Source organism: Cheilinus undulatus, linkage group 20 (genome assembly GCF_018320785.1).
Source record: "Cheilinus undulatus linkage group 20, ASM1832078v1, whole genome shotgun sequence".
Classification (NCBI taxonomy): domain Eukaryota; kingdom Metazoa; phylum Chordata; class Actinopteri; order Labriformes; family Labridae; genus Cheilinus; species Cheilinus undulatus.
The window spans coordinates 1,296,577-1,314,458 of NC_054884.1; the positions used below are offsets into that span (position 1 = coordinate 1,296,577).

Consider the following 17,882-nt stretch of genomic DNA (forward strand, 5'->3'; position numbering starts at 1 on the left):
GCTTTTTGCCAATTTTTGTCTCTTTTCACTCATTTTCCCCAATCGTTTTGCTGCTTTTTGCCAATTCTAGTTGTTTTTCACTCATTTTCCCCGACCTTTTTGCTGCTTTTTTTGCCAATTTTAGTCTCTTTTCACTCATTTTGTTGGCCACGTTTTAGCCACTTCTTTACCATTATTGCCACCTGGGAATCATTTTTTGTCATGTCTCACCAATTTCTGCCATTTTTCCCACAGTTTTTGCCATTTTCTGCCTATTTTACCCCTGTTCACCCAGTTTTGGCCACTGTTTTGCAGCTTTTTTCACCTATTTTGCCAGCTTTAACTTATTTTTATTACCACTTCCACCCACTTTTCACCTCTTAGATTGTGGCTCTTGCAAAGGTGTTTTTCAACAGTTTGGCTCTTTGGTTGAGCAGGGTTGAGTAACACTGATCTAAGGATAGGCTCAGTTAAACCAGGACAGAAAATATCAGGGTTACCCTTTAGCCTTTTGTTTTAAATGACAGTTAAAGCTTAATGCCAATATGAGATGTATTTCTGCACAGTAAAGTAAAAACCTCCAGTCAGTGTGTAAAATCTTAATGTCATCTCCATATTTCATGATGCTTTGTGTTGTAGCGTTTTTTTGATGCGGTGTATAAATCCAGGCGTGATCTTTTCTTCTTCTCAGTGATGAGTGCTGGTTGCTGAGTGAAGCAGCCGCAGTGGCAGCACAGTGATTTGTAGCTAAAGCATCTCTCTCCCTTTCTCTCTCTCTTGCACAAACATGACACGCAGTAATTAGCGACGCCTGCTGTTACCCGATGCCAACAGATCGTTGACCAGAACGAGGAACTTCTCGTCTGCCACTTGGGCGTCAGTCATCAGGAACACGGTGCCAATATTCTTCACGCCAGCTTTGATGTAGAGGGACGCCAGGTCAGCCTGGGTGACAGGGAGAGAGAGAGAAAGAGTGGGATGTGAGAGGGTTACAGATTTATTTTTTGCAAAGATAACAAGCCTGAGATGTGGAGTATGTGAGGATTCTGTTTGCTGTGCTCACATACTGTGGCTGTCATGGTTCTATTTGACAGTAGACTTTGATTTTAAACCTCATCAGGTCGTCAAAAGCTTCATCATTTTTAATATTTGACGAGCTTAAGTGTTCAGATGTACGTGTTTAGCTCTAACCTTGAGGTCGGCGATGCTGTAGCCTTTCCTCAAGGTGATCTGGAAAACCTCCAGATTGGAGATGAAGGCAGCCAGGCGGGTCAGACTCTGCTTACCGCTGCCGCCCACTCCGACCAGCAGCGCGTTTCCCCGTGGAGACTCCAGGATCCTGTTAATACGGCAGCTACATGTGGAGGAGCAGCCAGTCGAGGGAGGGAGAGGTGTGAGGGAGGAATCAGAGGAAGGGTGAGATTAAAGGCAGGGGGGAGGAAGGACAATCTATGACTCATAAGACAAACATGCAGGTATGTTCTGTCTCTTCTCTAGCACTGCTTCATTCAACACAGACAGCGTCGACCCTTAAAGCTTTCCTAAATAAGAGTCCTACTGTACCTACACAGCTTCTATCTTCATTATGATGTCATTCCTGCAAGAATTTAAAACCCCTGACTGCAGACAAAAATAGCCTTCAAGGTTATGTAAACAGGGAATCATAATAATAGTGAGGCTGTTGAAATGTGACATGTTTTTACTAGAAAGTTGTGCCTTCTAACAGCACAAATCACAGTGATCCAAACACTCTCTGGGCCCTATTCTGACAGCGCAGCATGCTCTGTCATAGCACGTGCTGCAGAGTGATTCTGGACATGTCAAACTGCATTTTTCTGGTTACACTGAACTAATATAGGCATTATGCAATGTGCAGAGCTTAAAGAGGATGGATTTAGTGTCCTGATTGTACATCGGTGTGTTTTGGGAGTAACATGAATCAAACCCAGGGCTGCATGGTGATGCAGTGGTTAGCGCTAACGGCATACAGAAAGTTCCTGGTTCACATACTGGTCAGACCAGAACCGTTTCCCAAAGCCAAGGAAGGATCCTCAAGCAACAGATTATGAAGGATACTACATTATCGACTGCTGCGGAGGACTGTTTCAAACTCAAGGATCCTCGAACTTTTTCTAAGGACTGAGTCCTTCAAACAGAGAATTTCCAAGGATGCACATGTGTATCCTCTACTCACAGGAATTACCCATAATCCAATGCTGCTGTTTTCCTTCTCTTAAAAAAAAAAAAAAAAAAAAAAATTGAGTGGAACATCATGAGAAAGCCAGGTCCTAGCGTGCTCAATATACTTTTAAATGCCACGTTTCCACTGTAACTGTTGTCATCATTATTTCATATCATCAAAGTAAAGCTGGATGGGTAAAAGTAGCGCCTTATACTATGATTACATTTTAAATTATATGTTTATATTTAATGATCAATATGATTATACAATCATATTATGTACAGTGCTTAACAAATTTCTATTAGACCACCTGTCATATCTGTCTCAGAGACCATCCAGCATCATGAAGTACTTTAATGAGGACTCTTTCATTTTCAGTCAGCTCTCCACGTTTTACCATTTTGAACAGGAATGAGGAATTTCAAACTGAATTCACCCAAATTTGAGCCGGCTCACTGGGCTTCTCTGAGAAGTCAGAAATGAATCAAGCATAACATTCAACCACTAAAACTCATTTTTCTCTTCAGGAATGACAGTAAATAACTATAATTTGACATATAAATCAAGAAATATTAATGTGCTTTACTATTTTTTCAGTTTTTTGGTAAATCAACAAATTTGAAAATTCATGGATAACAATAATAATAATTCTATTTTAGCATTAAAAATATCATTTGGGTTAAAGAGCTTCTACATATTGGTGTATTAACCATTGCAGAAACATCAAAAATGATTTTGGTAATTACCAATGCTGTTAATTTAGGGCAGCTGTGGCAGAAACCTTACTTTGGGTGGTGGTCTAATAAATTTGTTAAGCACTGTATATTCTATTATTATATGAAGATGTGATAGCTTATTAGACGGTGCTGGGTAAAACTTGTGAAAGTTGTTGTTAGTGCCCCTCCCAATTTGATTTCTGCCGCCGCCGTGTTTATGGGCATGACCCTTCCTATGACGTAATCACACACACTTGCTAGCCTGTTCCAAACATGTGTTCAGGAGTTGCCAGGGAGGACTCTGGCCTCTCCATCAAGGGTCCTGACTTGGAAGGATCCTTCCTACAGAGGAAGGATCCTGGACTTTGAGAAACAGCTTCTGTGTGGAGGTTGCGTGTTGTCCCTGGGATGTGTTTGGTTCTCTCCTGGTACTCTGGCTTCCTCCTACAGTCCAAAGACAGGCTCATTACTCTACAGCAGTATTTCTCCAGTGGTGCTGCAAGGCACACCAGTGGGCCCTGAGGGATGTTAGCTATGCTGTGGGAATTTGCACAATCTCAGTTACACAACAATCAAAGTTTCTGTAACGTGTTGAAGAGGCTGTTTTGTATGCATATGGTGTGTCTTGAGACTCTGGCTTTTATTTTGGGTGTGTATTACCTAAGAAACAGTTCATAAATAAAGGCATGCACTCAAGCCTTGCACACTCAGTCTAGTGGGTTAATTTTGGAAAAGCTGAAAGCCAAACAGTCTGTATGTAAAACCTACTTTATGTGAGAGAGAGAGAGAGAGAAAAAGTGAAAATGATTCTGTGTCTTTCACTCCTTGAAAAGGAAAACCCTGGGTCCAGGTACAAGCATGTAGGTCACACACTGTGCCAGGTCTGAGAGATGGACTACAGCTCCAGTCTCTTATATTTGACTGTCTTATTTATCTTTTATGTTCGATGGTTGTTATCCATAAATCAGATGGACATATCACTCACTCTAGCTCACTGTACATTCATCCTGTCACCTCACACCCCTCAGCTATCACCATAATCCCTTCATCTCTTTCACTCTCTCTCCTCTTGGTCCAGATGTCTCTCACCATAAATGAACAAACATTGTTTTAAATCCACTTCTTCATTAGTACGGTCTTTGTAAGCAAACCTCCACATTATGATTCTGACCTTTTTCCTTGAACCACTAAGCACATGTTATTTTTAGTACATAAAATCTAAACTTTTATACATTCTTCATCCTGTAAGCCACACAGAACAGAAACCAAAGGGCTTCCAACCAATCACCTCTGTGCAAACACTCTCAGAAACACTGAGCACAAAGCAGGAACAAGGACTGACCTTTTAAAATAATAGGCCGGGACTTTTCATTACAGCAGAAACAACACAATATCATCTTCAGAATGTCAGATTGTAAGGCTGGTTTCTGCTCATCTGTCCTTGAAGAAATAATACTCTTAGTAAAACCCACCATTACCTTTGCTATCATAAACCGTGAATTAAAATGTTATTTATAAAAGCTGAAGTAAGGCTAAGAAAAATGCTGGAACTGTGATACTGTCTGTTGTCTCACAGGGAGCAGATTCACGGCTAAAATCCCCCTGGGACCAGTACCTTTAAGAGGTGAGCTCATTTTTAAAATGCAGACACCAATATTTAAAAAATAATCAGCAAAAGTTGATACCGATGAGAATGCTTCTTCATTCATTTCTGCTTTTGGTGTGACACTGCCACCAAGATGTTTGTTATGTAGTCCGACACGGTGCCAGTGTAAAAGACAAAAAGTCACGTAGTCTGATCTGGACGTCAATAAACTTGCAGGAGTTCTCTGTCAATTTGAATGATTAAAAACAAGAAACTACCCTATATGGATGACACACAGATGTCAGTTGGGGGTCAGGAAGTAGAGGACAGCCGTGAGGAACGAATGAGAATGGAGCAAAGTTAGTACTTTACAACTCTAAATGGGCCTCTGTGCTGAAATTAGCATCAAATTTCTACATAGAGTACAATCCTTATCAACCATCATTATCAATCAATATAAATATCACTCTTTACTCAGACCTGCAGACCTCCTAGTGTCGTCTAGCTTGATTAAAGGAGACAAAAGTCTAAAGCAATCTAGTCCTGAGTTAAGAGGCTGGCTGACATAAAATCCTCATTTTATCATAAACACCCTGGGCCAAATAATCTACATCTCCTTAAAGAGACAGAACAACGAGAGAGACAGACATCAGCTCAGGAGATACGGACACGATCAGAGTTTAATGAGCTAAACCAGGACAGAACTGGACTGAACCGGTACACTTGGTGGAACAGGGCCATACACAAGTGCTGTGTGATACCAGGCTTTAAACTGTGGCTTTTTTATTTCTGCCTCCTGCCATTTCCCCATGTTTTTGTCTTTGGGACACAAACGAAGCTGAAGAATTAAGAAGGTGTTTATTTTTGCATTTTGAATGCTTGACATTCTTGTAATCAGCAGCGGGAGCAAGTTTGCTAACCACGATTAAACCACCAAGGAAGAAGAGGAAGTAGCAGGCAAACCAACGAAGAAGAAAAGTGGGCTCCCTGCTCCCGCTGCAAGAGAGGCAGAGCATCGAGACCTGCTGCACTTTTCTCCATCTCCTCATCACCACGCTGTTTTTAAAAAGCCTCCAGATGTGAAAGCAGAGAGTGTCAAATATAATACTGCTGTTAAAACATTTTAAGACTACACTCGGACCTGGGGGGGGGGGGCTGATTACCCTGGCCCACAGTAGGGAGGGGCCCTTGAGGAGCCTGCAATGGAAAGTGTGTTTTTATTTATTTTTTTCTTAGTAATTAGTGTCATTATTGAATCAAAAGTGACAAATGAATCAGTCAGCGGGCCTCCTCCCTTAAAAAATGTCCAAAGTGTTGTCCAGTGCTGTGAAATAATCCAAGTGAATTCATTTTTACCATAGTAACAATATTGCTCATAAATGGGGAAATTATGCTACAAAAATACATTAAATGCAGAGATATTTCTAAAAATAATGCAACGTTTTTTGCTTGGCTAGCCAGTTAAAGGGGGGCCTGTGTAATAGTCTTTCTGGGGGTCCAAAATCCCTAGCTACACCCCTGATCAGACCGGTAGAATAAAAAAACAACAAACGTATTGTTAAGTGCTCCGCTCCGACTCTGTAGTAAACCATCCTGTTTCCATGAGCTAGTCTGGGGTCCTTCACAGACATAGGTGAGTCAGGATTTTGCACAAGTATTCCCTGAACCAGCTTTTGAATGAAAATGGTATTACAGCATTCTTTCTAAATCATAAATATGATACATTGTTCTTAAAAGCACAGATTTTTATTTGCATATTATCTTGTATTTTTTTTATTTTTATAAATAACACTAGATGGACCAAGGTATTGATTGATTCAAATGCAAATTTCAAACATCCTTTTTTAAAACTATATGCCGCACTAACATTAAAAGAAGAAAAAATAATAAGTGAGGGACATCTGGAATTATAAATCTGGAACTTTTTCTTTTTATCAGTGAACATAACCGTGAGCTCTGAGAACCGTTTCACCCCTAGTGACATCTTCTGCAAAGAACCTATTGGGTCCTTACAAAGTATTTTACCAATAAATTTAATTTCTATTACATATCAGGGTATACAATTCAAACTCTAAGCTGGTAAACTTGTATGTAAAGCTTTGCAGACCAGAATGTAAGCATTACTCTTAAATAGATGCTGCATGCTTCTGTGAACATAAACCTTCGAATGTTTTGCAGTGTACCTTTCACAGTAGTTTCTTCACATGTGCATGCTCTTTCTATTTCATCAAACATTTCTCAAAGTGAGTAAAGAGAACATTTATTTAGAACTATTTTGGATGAATTCACATGTGGTGAACTACAGCCCCGGGATGATGAATGAGGGCTGGACTATAAATAAACTACAGTGATAAGTGAGGAGTGGAAAGCTGCAGCTCATTGATGCGTCTCTACCTTATAACACACACTCATGCTCTGCAGACACACAGTTTGGTCTGAAGCAAAGATGAACAGAGAAGCATTTATGTTCTTCACTGAGCTGATAGAGAAAACAAGATCATATAAATGTGCATTGAAGATATTTCCCCACCTGGAGGGAATTTAAAGCTAAAAACTAGATGAGAGGTGCTTCAAAGCTGTCTTCATTTTGCCTTCCTCTATGATTTATGCTCCTTACACATCGGCCTGTCTCTGCTTTTGACGTTTAGTGAGATGGAAGTTTAAATCCTAAAGCGTCTAAGAAGCTGAATTTCCTGACAGACAATAAAGGAACTGACAAAAACACATTTCTTTTCTTTAAACTCTCACATTCTCCCAGAGGCTGTAAAACATGCACTCACATGTGAGCCATGGCGTCCTCGAATAGCACCAGGTTCAGAGTGGCGTTGACTTCGTTGTAGCTGTCCAGAACCTCCAGCAGGGTTTTATTTAAGCTGCTCCAGGACTCTGCAGGCAGGTACCTGGACTCGCCAAACCCCCGGGCGAAGTGGCAGTAGAGGTTCATCTCTTTGGTCTGCTCCAGAGTCTCCTCCACATCCTCAGGGGGAAGCATATGTACATAAAATAAAAAGCCATATTTCTTAAATTTCCACTAAATACAACTGTGCTTTGAATGTGTTTCCTTGAAGGGAGTTTTGGGCATTAGCCTTGTAATTCTTTGAAATTCAGGTGTTTCCATTAGCATTTTTTTATTTTACTCATTTCTCCAGGTAATGGATTCACAGCTATTGATATCAGAGCAAAAACTAAGCCATGAGGTCAAAGGTCAAAGGAGCTGCAGAGCTCAGAGACAGGACTGTTGGCAGGCACAGATCTGGGGAAGGCTACAGAAACATTTCTGCTGCTCTGAAGGTTCCCAGGAGAACAGTGGCCTCCAGGATTCTCACATGAAGAAGTTTGGACCAACCAGGACTCTTCTAGAGCTGGTCTCAGCCAAACTGAGCAATCAGGGGAGAAGGGCCTTAGTAGGAGAGGAGACCAAGAACCTGATGGTCACTCTGACCGAACTCCAGAGATCCTGAGTGGAGATGGGACACAGTTCTAGAAGGTCAACAAATGCTGCAGCTCTCCACTGATCTGGGCTTTATGGCAGAGTGGAGAGATGAAGACTGAGTAAAAACGCATGAAAGTCAAACTGGCTTCAGTAAAAATCAAGAGAAATGGAGGGCACCTGGGCTAAATGTCAAGACTCTGAATACCAATGTCAGTGTGATATTAGTTTTTGATTTTTTATAAATTTGCCAAAAAATTTAAATGTATGTTGTCACTTTGTCATTATGTGGAACTGAGTTTAGAAGAAAAACATGAATTCAAACGACTGTAGCATAACACAACTGAAAAAATATAAGGGACTAAATAATTCCTGTAAATAGAACACCTATCATTTCAGCATTTAAAAACAACCTGATTATGAGTTTCAGTTTAAAAAATTCCTGAAAAGAGGTCCACTATACTACAAAATTAAAAATCCTACTTTTTAATTATTGAACAGTTAAACAGCTCCAAAAAAATTAAAAAGCATTGAAATCATAGAAATTTTATTAGTGTATGTATTGATTTCTATATCCTTTCATTCAGCTTTTAATATTCTGGTGTTTTGGTGAAACACAAAGTACTTTTGTGAGTTTGGTCCCAGAGACAGCACAAACTCTGTGTTTGGGTCGTCAGCTAAAAAAGCTCGGGAACTTCTGCTTTAATCACCTAAACTCCAGCAGCACACAGGGCACTGATGGAGGACTGAAGCAGCGTTCATTTTGGCAGATATTTTTAGTTTTAGTCTTTAAATGAAATGCATTTTAGTTTTATTTGCATTTTGGTAATTTCTTCCTTTTTAGTTTAAGTCTAGTTTTAGTCCATAAAAAGTCCTCACGTTTTAGTCTTTACTTTTAGTCCAAGCATTTATTTTCTTGCCTAAATCTGGTACCAAATCATGGTAGTGTGTTCTCTGCACCCTGCCAAACCTGGGGTCCCTGCTTTCTACAGCTGAGAGGAAGAATAGATACAGCTCCATTGTTTTAGACAGATTTACCGAAAGTGCAGTCTAGTTTTAATCATCACAGATCTATTTTTGTTAGTCTCAGTCTAGTTTTAGTCATCACAGATCTATTTTTGTTAGTCTCAGTCTAGTTTTAGTCATCACAGATCTATTTTTGTTAGTCTCAGTCTAGTTTTAGTCATCACAGATCTATTTTTGTTAGTCTCAGTCTAGTTTTAGTCATCACAGATCTATTTTTGTTAGTCTCAGTCTAGTTTTAGTCATCACAGATCTATTTTTGTTAGTCTTAGTCTAGTTTTAGTCATCACAGATCTATTTTTGTTAGACTAGTCTAGTTTTAGTCATCACAGATCTATTTTTGTTAGTCTAGTCTAGTTTTAGTCATCACAGATCTATTTTTGTTAGTCTCAGTCTAGTTTTAGTCATCACAGATCTATTTTTGTTAGTCTCAGTCTAGTTTTAGTCATCACAGATCTGTTTTTGTAAGTCTCAGTCTAGTTTTAGTCATCACAGATCTATTTTTGTTAGTCTCAGTCTAGTTTTAGTCATCACAGATCTATTTTTGTTAGTCTCAGTCTAGTTTTAGTCATCACAGATCTATTTTTGTTAGACTAGTCTAGTTTTAGTCATCACAGATCTATTTTTGTTAGACTAGTCTAGTTTTAGTCATCACAGATCTATTTTTGTAAGTCTCAGTCTAGTTTTAGTCATCACAGATCTATTTTTGTTAGTTTTAGTCTAGTTTTAGTCATCACAGATCTGTTTTTGTTAGTTTTAGTCTAGTTTTAGTCATCACAGATCTATTTTTGTAAGTCTCAGTCTAGTTTTAGTCATCACAGATCTGTTTTTGTTAGTCTCAGTCTAGTTTTAGTCATCACAGATCTGTTTTTGTTAGTTTTAGTCTAGTTTTAGTCATCACAGATCTATTTTTGTTAGTCTCAGTCTAGTTTTAGTCATCACAGATCTATTTTTGTTAGTCTCAGTCTAGTTTTAGTCATCACAGATCTTTTTTTGTTAGTCTCAGTCTAGTTTTAGTCATCACAGATCTTTTTTTGTAAGTCTCTGTCTAGTTTTAGTCATGGAAAGAAAGGCTGACGACGATGATTTTTAGTCATAGTTTTAGTCGGCCAAATTAACACTAGATTGAGGTTATATTTCATTGAACCCAAGCATTACCAAAGCACCAGAAATGATTTTAAAAAATACGTGGTTACATTCACAAAAGCTTAACTTCATTATTACAAAATACCATGACCATCTAATATCTTAGTTTAATGCTGTGCTATGCATTATGAGCCTTCTATATCTAAACAAGCATTTTAAGAAATTGCTTGGGGTAGAAATGTCTGCTATTGTTGTCACACCTGCCTACGTAAATGCTGTCCTTGACTACTGATGACGTATCAGGATCTTTAAGGGCTGTCCCCTTCTGTAGGGGAAACTGTTCCCACTAGGGGCAGGGGTAAAACGGAGGGATGGGACGCAAAGGGAAGGCAATCAGACAAATGATAAGTGGCTTTCTAAACAATCATTTCAAAAGGAGCATGATGACTTCAAATATGTTCTTTGGACGTAATCTGAAACCAGAGAAATTCTTACAGTAATATTAGTATACTACACCCCATATCTGTCAGGCTGTAGAGTCCATGTTGCAGTGGTAAAAATACTAAGCCACACTCTCCCCCCGTCAGCACAACCCCAGTGTTAAGCTTGAACAGTGTGGACAGGGACACAGCTGAAAATCACAGCTGTGCAGAGGGTGACCCAGTTCATTTTCACCCTAGCAACGTTCGAGCTGCGAATATTTCACTCTCTGTCTCGGAGGGATGTTTGTTTTCTGCAAACTTCCACCGGCAAATAACTGCAGAAGGTGCCATGAATAAGATTTTGTTTTCTTTCTTAAATTTCCATCTTTATTATGCTCAGCTGCAGCCATCATAGTATCACTTCCTTACACTGTGGCGGTCTCTAAAGACGTCTTTGTTTGCATGTAAAAATAGTAGAAAACATGCTGCATATTGCTCTGTGGCAAAGGGAAAATCACACTCGGTTTATGATAACTCTGAATAAAATATATTACTGTGTTTATGGTCCTTCCTTATTGTCATTTCTATGCAGGTGTGTGTAGGGCTGGGCAGAAGTCATCCTGTTATTTCTCTGCTGTATGATGATATATGATAAAAAAAGTCTGCTGCACTGAAGGTTCCCAAGCACACTGGCCTCCATGTTCTCAAATAGAGAGGAGTTTGTCACACACACACACACCTCGATATAGAAGGACTCACTGCTGACAATGCATATCCTATCAGATAATCATGCATTCCACTTGGCTTTAACATTCAGTTTTTTGAAAACTCCAGTCAAGCTTTCATGTGTTTTTCTCTGAGGAGAGTCTACATCTCTCCACTCCTCCATAAACCCAGATCAGTGGAGGGCTGCAGTGATGGTTGACCTTCTAGAAGAGGGGTGTCAAACTCAATCACAGCAGGGGCCGGATTCTGGATTTAGTCCTGAAATCACGAGTTTAAAGTCAATATATAACTTAAAATTTTAAACTGTGAGTCTATTAGGTGAAAATATGGGATCAAAAAGCCAAAATTAAGAGTTGAAAATGTCAAAATATGAACGAGAATTCAAAATGATCACTTAAAAAGTTAAAGATATGACTTAAATTTAAAATTGGGAGTTTAAAAGGTCAAAATATGAGATTAAAAACTAAAAAATATGAATTTAAAATGTCAAAATATGAAATAAAAATTAAAATCATGAGTTCAAAAGGCAACATATGGGATTAAAAAGCCAAAGTAAGGAGTGGAGAAAGTCAAAATATTTCTTAAAATCTAAAATTGGGAATCTAAAAGATAAAAATGTGATACATAAAGTCTTAATTATAAGTTGAAAAGGTGAAAGAATAAAATGAAAAGTCAAAATCATAAGTTTGAGTCGTAATCTTCACATGCAAAATTAAAAATATGAAATAAAAACACAAATTAATGTCTTTCCCCACATTCTTGACTTTTTATGAAATCTTTCTTACACGTTACTTTTTTAGATTCTTATGGCTTAATAACTTTTACTTGACCTCATACTGGTGGGCCAGTTATAATACAAATATGGTATGATCTTGCAGGCTGGATATAATTGTTCCACGGTCCGGCCTTGAGTTTGACACCCCTGCTGTAGAACTTTGTCCCATCTCCACTTAGGATCTCTGGAGCTCAGTCAGAGTGACCATCAGGTTCTTGGGAACCTTTAGAGCAGCAGAAATGTTTTTGTAGTCTGTGCCTGCCAATCCTGTCTCTGAGCTCTGCCGCTCCTTTGACCTTTGACCCTTGGTTTCTGCTCTGATATCATTGAGAGAGGTGTGAGCCTTTAGAATCATGTCCAATCAGATTAATTTAGCACAGGTGGACTCCAATCAAGGTGTAGAAACATCTCAGCAAAGATCAGAGACATGGGAGGAGCCTGAGCTACATTCACAGTGTTGTTACAAACAGTCTTAACACTTGTGCTAATGTTCTACTTTATTTTAACAGACTACGGCTGCTGCTGTCAGTCAGGTCCGACATTTGACCACACTCCTCTCTAGTTTCAGTGTTTGAAGTACAGAACACTGTCTTTAGTCATGCTTCTACCATTATTTTCTAAAGTACCACCATTTAGTCTAAGATCTGGTTTTCACCCAAACTCTTGGAGATGGGGTTGGAGATGTGGTGGGGAGTTCTGAGTACAGAGGAGGCTTGGGTGAAAGATCACACAGCTGGTGGCAGAGAATAATCATGGTCCATCACAATCAAGCAGCATGAAACATGACTGAGAAACAGTGACAGAACTGCAGCTAAGCGTTTTAGTGTCCTACACTGCAGCCTTGATGAAGGATTTTAATGGTTCTGAATACTGTTTGAAATATTTGAGGTAATGTAAGAACTTAATTCATATAAAAACTATTAGTTGCTTGATAATGAATTTAGAATTTCAGTGCAGAAATTCTGTGTATTGTACATTTAAAAACTGGATATCATGCCAAGCCCTAGTGTTGGTACACATCTACTTGTCAGGGTCTTCATTGTGCCATGACTAGTGTGCATGCGATGAAGCTGGAGAGTGTACTGAGGGGAGCAGTGGACAGAAAACCATTAAAATGTTTTCCAATTTGCCGGGCTGACAGCGCAGACCCTGACAGCCAGACCCCACATACCACAGTGATTAATATTCTCCCCGGCCCTCCGCCCTCTCCTGCTCCCCCAGCATCCCTTTTTCTCCTCGCTGTGTTGGCCACTGATGTCCAGGTCCAGACACAGAGCAGGCAGCCTAATGATTTCCCCCTCCTCCTCCTGTCTTCCTCTGCTGAACTTTGTAAAACTCTCACCTCGTAGAACTTTTTCACTGTGTCCGCCTGCAGCTTATCAAAGACCTGGAAGTCCTGCTCCTCCAGCAGCTTGTCTCTGTAGACTCGGCTGGACTCGTGCAGGTAGATTTTCAGCAGGTCCGGAGGGGCTTTGAGACACTCAGTGGTACAGAAGAGAATGCCCTGGGCAGAAAAGGGGGAGAGGAAAGCTTAGAACTACTCCAGAGCTTGATTTGGCCCATTCACTGCACAACAAGGAGGGAAGCACAGCACAGTCACTGCGGCTAAATCAATGGATATTGAGTGGGCAAGCTGCTAGTAGGTGTGTCACAGAAACTCAGAAATAATGGCCGTGCTTTTCTTTCATCTCACTGTCTCAGAAGTGCTGCTGCATGGGGAGATAAGTTCTGTAGGCGGCTGTTGGAGGGAAGAATTATAAAGAATGAAGGAATGAGTCTGTATGCCACTCTAATGATTTCTGAGAATAAAACAAGACTCACACCAGGTCCACAAGCCCTTTTACCTCACTCAGCACTATGTTCACCATCTGCAATTCATTCAGATGTCATTATTCTGACTTTAGATTACATTTCCTGTACAAAGGCATAAAAAACAAAACATAACTTGATTTTTTTCATACCAGAGCTTTCTCTCTTCTGTCTTGTTTCTCTGCAGAGCATGACAGTGCCAGTAGTAAAAACAAACAGGTACAACATAGCAACAGAGCAGAGACACTGAAGTTTGAAGAACAGTTTAAAGTTTGGTGTCTCGGCTCTGACCTCATCACTTCTTGCAGATTTGCTTTGCAAGCAGAAATCTAAGGAGTGATAAGATCAAATCTAAAATCCCTGACTATGAGCCTGCAGGTGGATGATGATTGGTTATTGGGCTGGAAAGTGTGAGCACAGAAGAGGAGAAGGGCAAAAGTAGGAATGACAAAGCACAATGAGAGCATTTTTTTCATGCTTGTAGAGAGTGATGCAGCCTAAAAGCCTGATGATGCTACAGCAAAGGTCGCCTGTTTAAAATATAATGTAATCCTTTTAGTTATAAAAATCAACTAAAAGGTTACAGATTTGATTTGGTCATGGGGGAGGATTAATAATCTTTGCAATTCACCCTTCTGTTGTAGAGAAATTTGACTCAAACACAAAACTTCAACTTCTGGTTGTTGGCAGACGAGTGGAGGATCCCCAAAGTCGAACAGCTTTGTCCTCTGGGAGGTAGCACGGCTGAAAATGAAAGTGTTTGTTTGCACTTCTTTCATCTTTTGTTCAAAAACAGCCAAATTAAAGCGCGGAATAATAACAATGAGCAGACGAGTGTTTTGTGGATGATTGATGATTAATGTGTCTCTGGAGGAAGCCGTGTGACGCGTTGGCTTTCCCACAGGGCCATTCAGAAAGCAGCCAGGCAGTGCACGGCTCAATCTCGCCGCCTCACAGAACAGGTGCTGCAGAGGATGAGGATGGGGACGAAGTGACGCCCGGGCGCTGCTTGTTCCCCTCTGCGCACTGTCACCCAGGAGGAGAAGCAGAGGCAAACAGATGTTGAGTGTTTCCAGCCTCAGAACTTATTCCAATCAACAGAATCATCTCTGGGGGTAAAGCCAGCTGAATCTGATCCGCCGTCATATCCCAGACTTCTGAATGTGACAATTGGCTGCTAAATCCTCTGTGTAATGCTGCAGATGGGAGGTGTGCCTGTGTGTGCAGAAGATTCACACAGAGACAGAATTATCAGAGCTGCCTAAATCTTACAGATTATTGCCTCAAGTGCGTGAAAATGATCTAATCCTTTTACTTGTACGAGATTTTTTTATTGGTCTTTTTTAATGGATGAGATTGACAGCTTGGTCTGCCTTTCTGCTACATTTTCAAACCATTGTCAATTGTCTTTGATTGATTGGCATCTACAACCATCTCAGCTCCTCTGCTGTGTGGAGTCCCTCAGGGCTACATCCTCAGACTTCATCCTCTTTATTCTATTTGCATGCTTCCTCTGGGTCATATGTTCTGTCGCTTCCATGACATATCATATCAGTGCTGTGGTGCTGCTTGACTGGTCTATTTTTACCGCTAAACCCAATTAAACAGATCAGCAATCATCACATCACCAAGTTTTACACCTCCCAGTTATAACCCAGCTTACATTTACAGTTAGTTAAATCCTTCCATCAGAGGTTTATCAATCAACAATAACAGAACATGACCTGCTGCTCAGCTCTGCCCAACTGCCCTGCTCACTTCTCATTTTAAGTTTAAAAAAAAAACAAAACAAAAAAAAACACTCCACATAAATCGAGTAAACCTGCTTAAAGCTGCCACCCACATGAATGGGGCCCAACCTATTTGATTCTGATTGTAGTATCCTGACAGCCTGCAAGAAATGCAGCCAGATTGAAAACGATGCAGCGAGATTGAGCACAATGAAGGCCAATGCAGCCAGATTCAGCACAATGAAGGCCAATGCAGCCAGATTCAGCACGATGCAGTTCAATGCAGCCAGATTCAGCACAATGAAGGCCAATGCAGCCAGATTCAGCACAATGAAGGCCAATGCAGCCAGATTCAGCACGATGCAGTTCAATGCAGCCAGATTCAGCACAATGCAGGCCAATGCAGCCAGATTCAGCACAATGAAGGCCAATGCAGCCAGATTCAGCACAATGCAAGGCCAATGCAGCCAGATTCAGCACAATGCAGGCCAATGCAGCCAGATTCAGCTCGTTGCAGGCAAATGCAGCCAGATTCAGCACAATGCAAGGCCAATGCAGCCAGATTCAGCACAATGCAGGCCAATGCAGCCAGATTCAGCACAATGCAGGCCAATGCAGCCAGATTCAGCATAATGAAGGCCAATGCAGCGAGATTAAGCATGATGCAGGCATGTGCAGCCAGATTCAGCTCGTTGCAGGCAAATGCAGGCAGATTCAGCACGATGAAGGCCAATGCAGCCAGATTCAGCACGATGCTGGCCAATGCAGCCAGATTCAGCACGATGCTGGCCAATGCAGCCAGATTCAGCACAATGCAGGCCAATGCAGCCAGATTCAGCACAATGCAGTCCAATGCAGCCAGATTCAGCACAATGCAGGCCAATGCAGCCAGATTCAGCACAATGCTGGCCAATGCAGCCAGATTCAGCTCGTTGCAGGCAAATGCAGCCAGATTCAGCACGATGAAGGCCAATGCAGCCAGATTCAGCATAATGAAGGCCAATGCAGCCAGATTCAGCATGATGCAGGCATGTGCAGCCAAATTCAGCAGTCATCAAGGGTTTTCAATACAATTTTGTTTCTCCAATGTTAAAATAAAAGTGCTAGACGTCACATTCTCTAGAAAGGAGTGGGCAGAGAATTTAATGTTAAACTGATGCAGTGTCCAACCTGATGCCACGAGATGCAAAGCGATATCTAACGCTCCGGTACTCTGAGGACATAGAGCTATATCAGTGTAAATGAAAAGGGGAAAAAACTGTCCAAGAACTCCTCAGTGGAGAGGGATCTGGACTTTCTCAACCCTCTTTGTATCTGAAGTGTGTAACTACGTTTTAAAAAGTGCCATAAAAATCCATCTCTACTTACTCACTCCATTTCATTGCTTAATGGTGTCAATCATGGCAGCGTATATTTATTGTATAAGAGAGTGCCCGAGCAAAACAAAACACCATATGGTAAGTGTTTATTACTGTCACTCTCACAGGCTTTACTCTTCATCATACCAATCAAAGAATGGCACAGTGTTAACAAACTGAAGAGTAGAGGGAACTTTGTTTTCCTTCATCCTGTCTGTCCCCAATCTTTCACCACTTTGTTCAGCTCAGAGGAGAGGGATTACGGAGCTCTGTGCGTCGGCATGTATCTGTCTGTCTGTCTGTGTGGAGCCGGAGAGCTTTCCTCATAGCCTGACAGCTGCTCTGAGCCCCAAACAACGCTTCAAACCGCCGCTAACAAACGCACACAGCTGACTCTCCTCAAAACATCATACAGACATATCGTTCAGTCAGTGAAGTTCAGCTCTCTGCACCGAAACACTCATGTACTCCCTTCCTTCCTTTCTTCCTTTCTCTTTCCTTTGTTTAAGTGTCTCTCTTTGTCCATCTATCTCCACCCTGCTTTTGCCTCGTGTTCTTCGAGGAGCTCATTTAGTCTGACGTGGAGAAGACAGGCACTCTGATATGCCCACTGGTCATGGCAGAGAACGAACACTGGCAAACGCAGCTCTTTGACATCACTCCCAGTCTGATGCCAAACTGTTTGTCTAACCCTTTGAGTCGAATTTGGCCACTGGACTTCACTTACAGTACGTCCAATTTAACTTCTACTGGGCTTAATGATGGGCCCGATGCTGGGAGAGAGATTTGTGGAGACAGAGTGCATGAAGAGGAAAGGAAAGAATACTGCATGAAAGTTGGTCGTTAGGGAGAAAGTTTGAAGAGAAGAGAAGAATGTATGCTGACTGTAGCGAGGTTTACTTATTCCAGTGAGCACAAACCACGGCCCTTATTTACCAGCAGTGTGTAGAAAATGTCCCAGTTTTTCTCTCACAAGTAAACTGTAGAAGTTTTTAAAGAAATCTACATTTATCAAACATGTGCATGCCAGCCATATGTTTATCAGCAGGAAACAGTGTTGG

The 17,882-nt window shown here is 40.9% G+C and overlaps 1 protein-coding gene across 1 annotated transcript in view; it reads right to left on the reverse strand.

The window, feature by feature from the left end:
• Positions 1–17,882, reverse strand: part of dnah9 (dynein, axonemal, heavy chain 9) — a 294,417-nt gene that overhangs the window by 137,749 nt on the left and 138,786 nt on the right. The window contains exons 48-51 of the mRNA XM_041816205.1: positions 13,267–13,428; positions 7,243–7,439; positions 1,171–1,333; positions 801–924 (exon numbers count right to left, since the gene is read on the reverse strand). Coding sequence (XP_041672139.1) covers positions 801–924; positions 1,171–1,333; positions 7,243–7,439; positions 13,267–13,428 — 646 coding nt within the window. The remainder of the gene's footprint in view (positions 1–800; positions 925–1,170; positions 1,334–7,242; positions 7,440–13,266; positions 13,429–17,882) is intronic.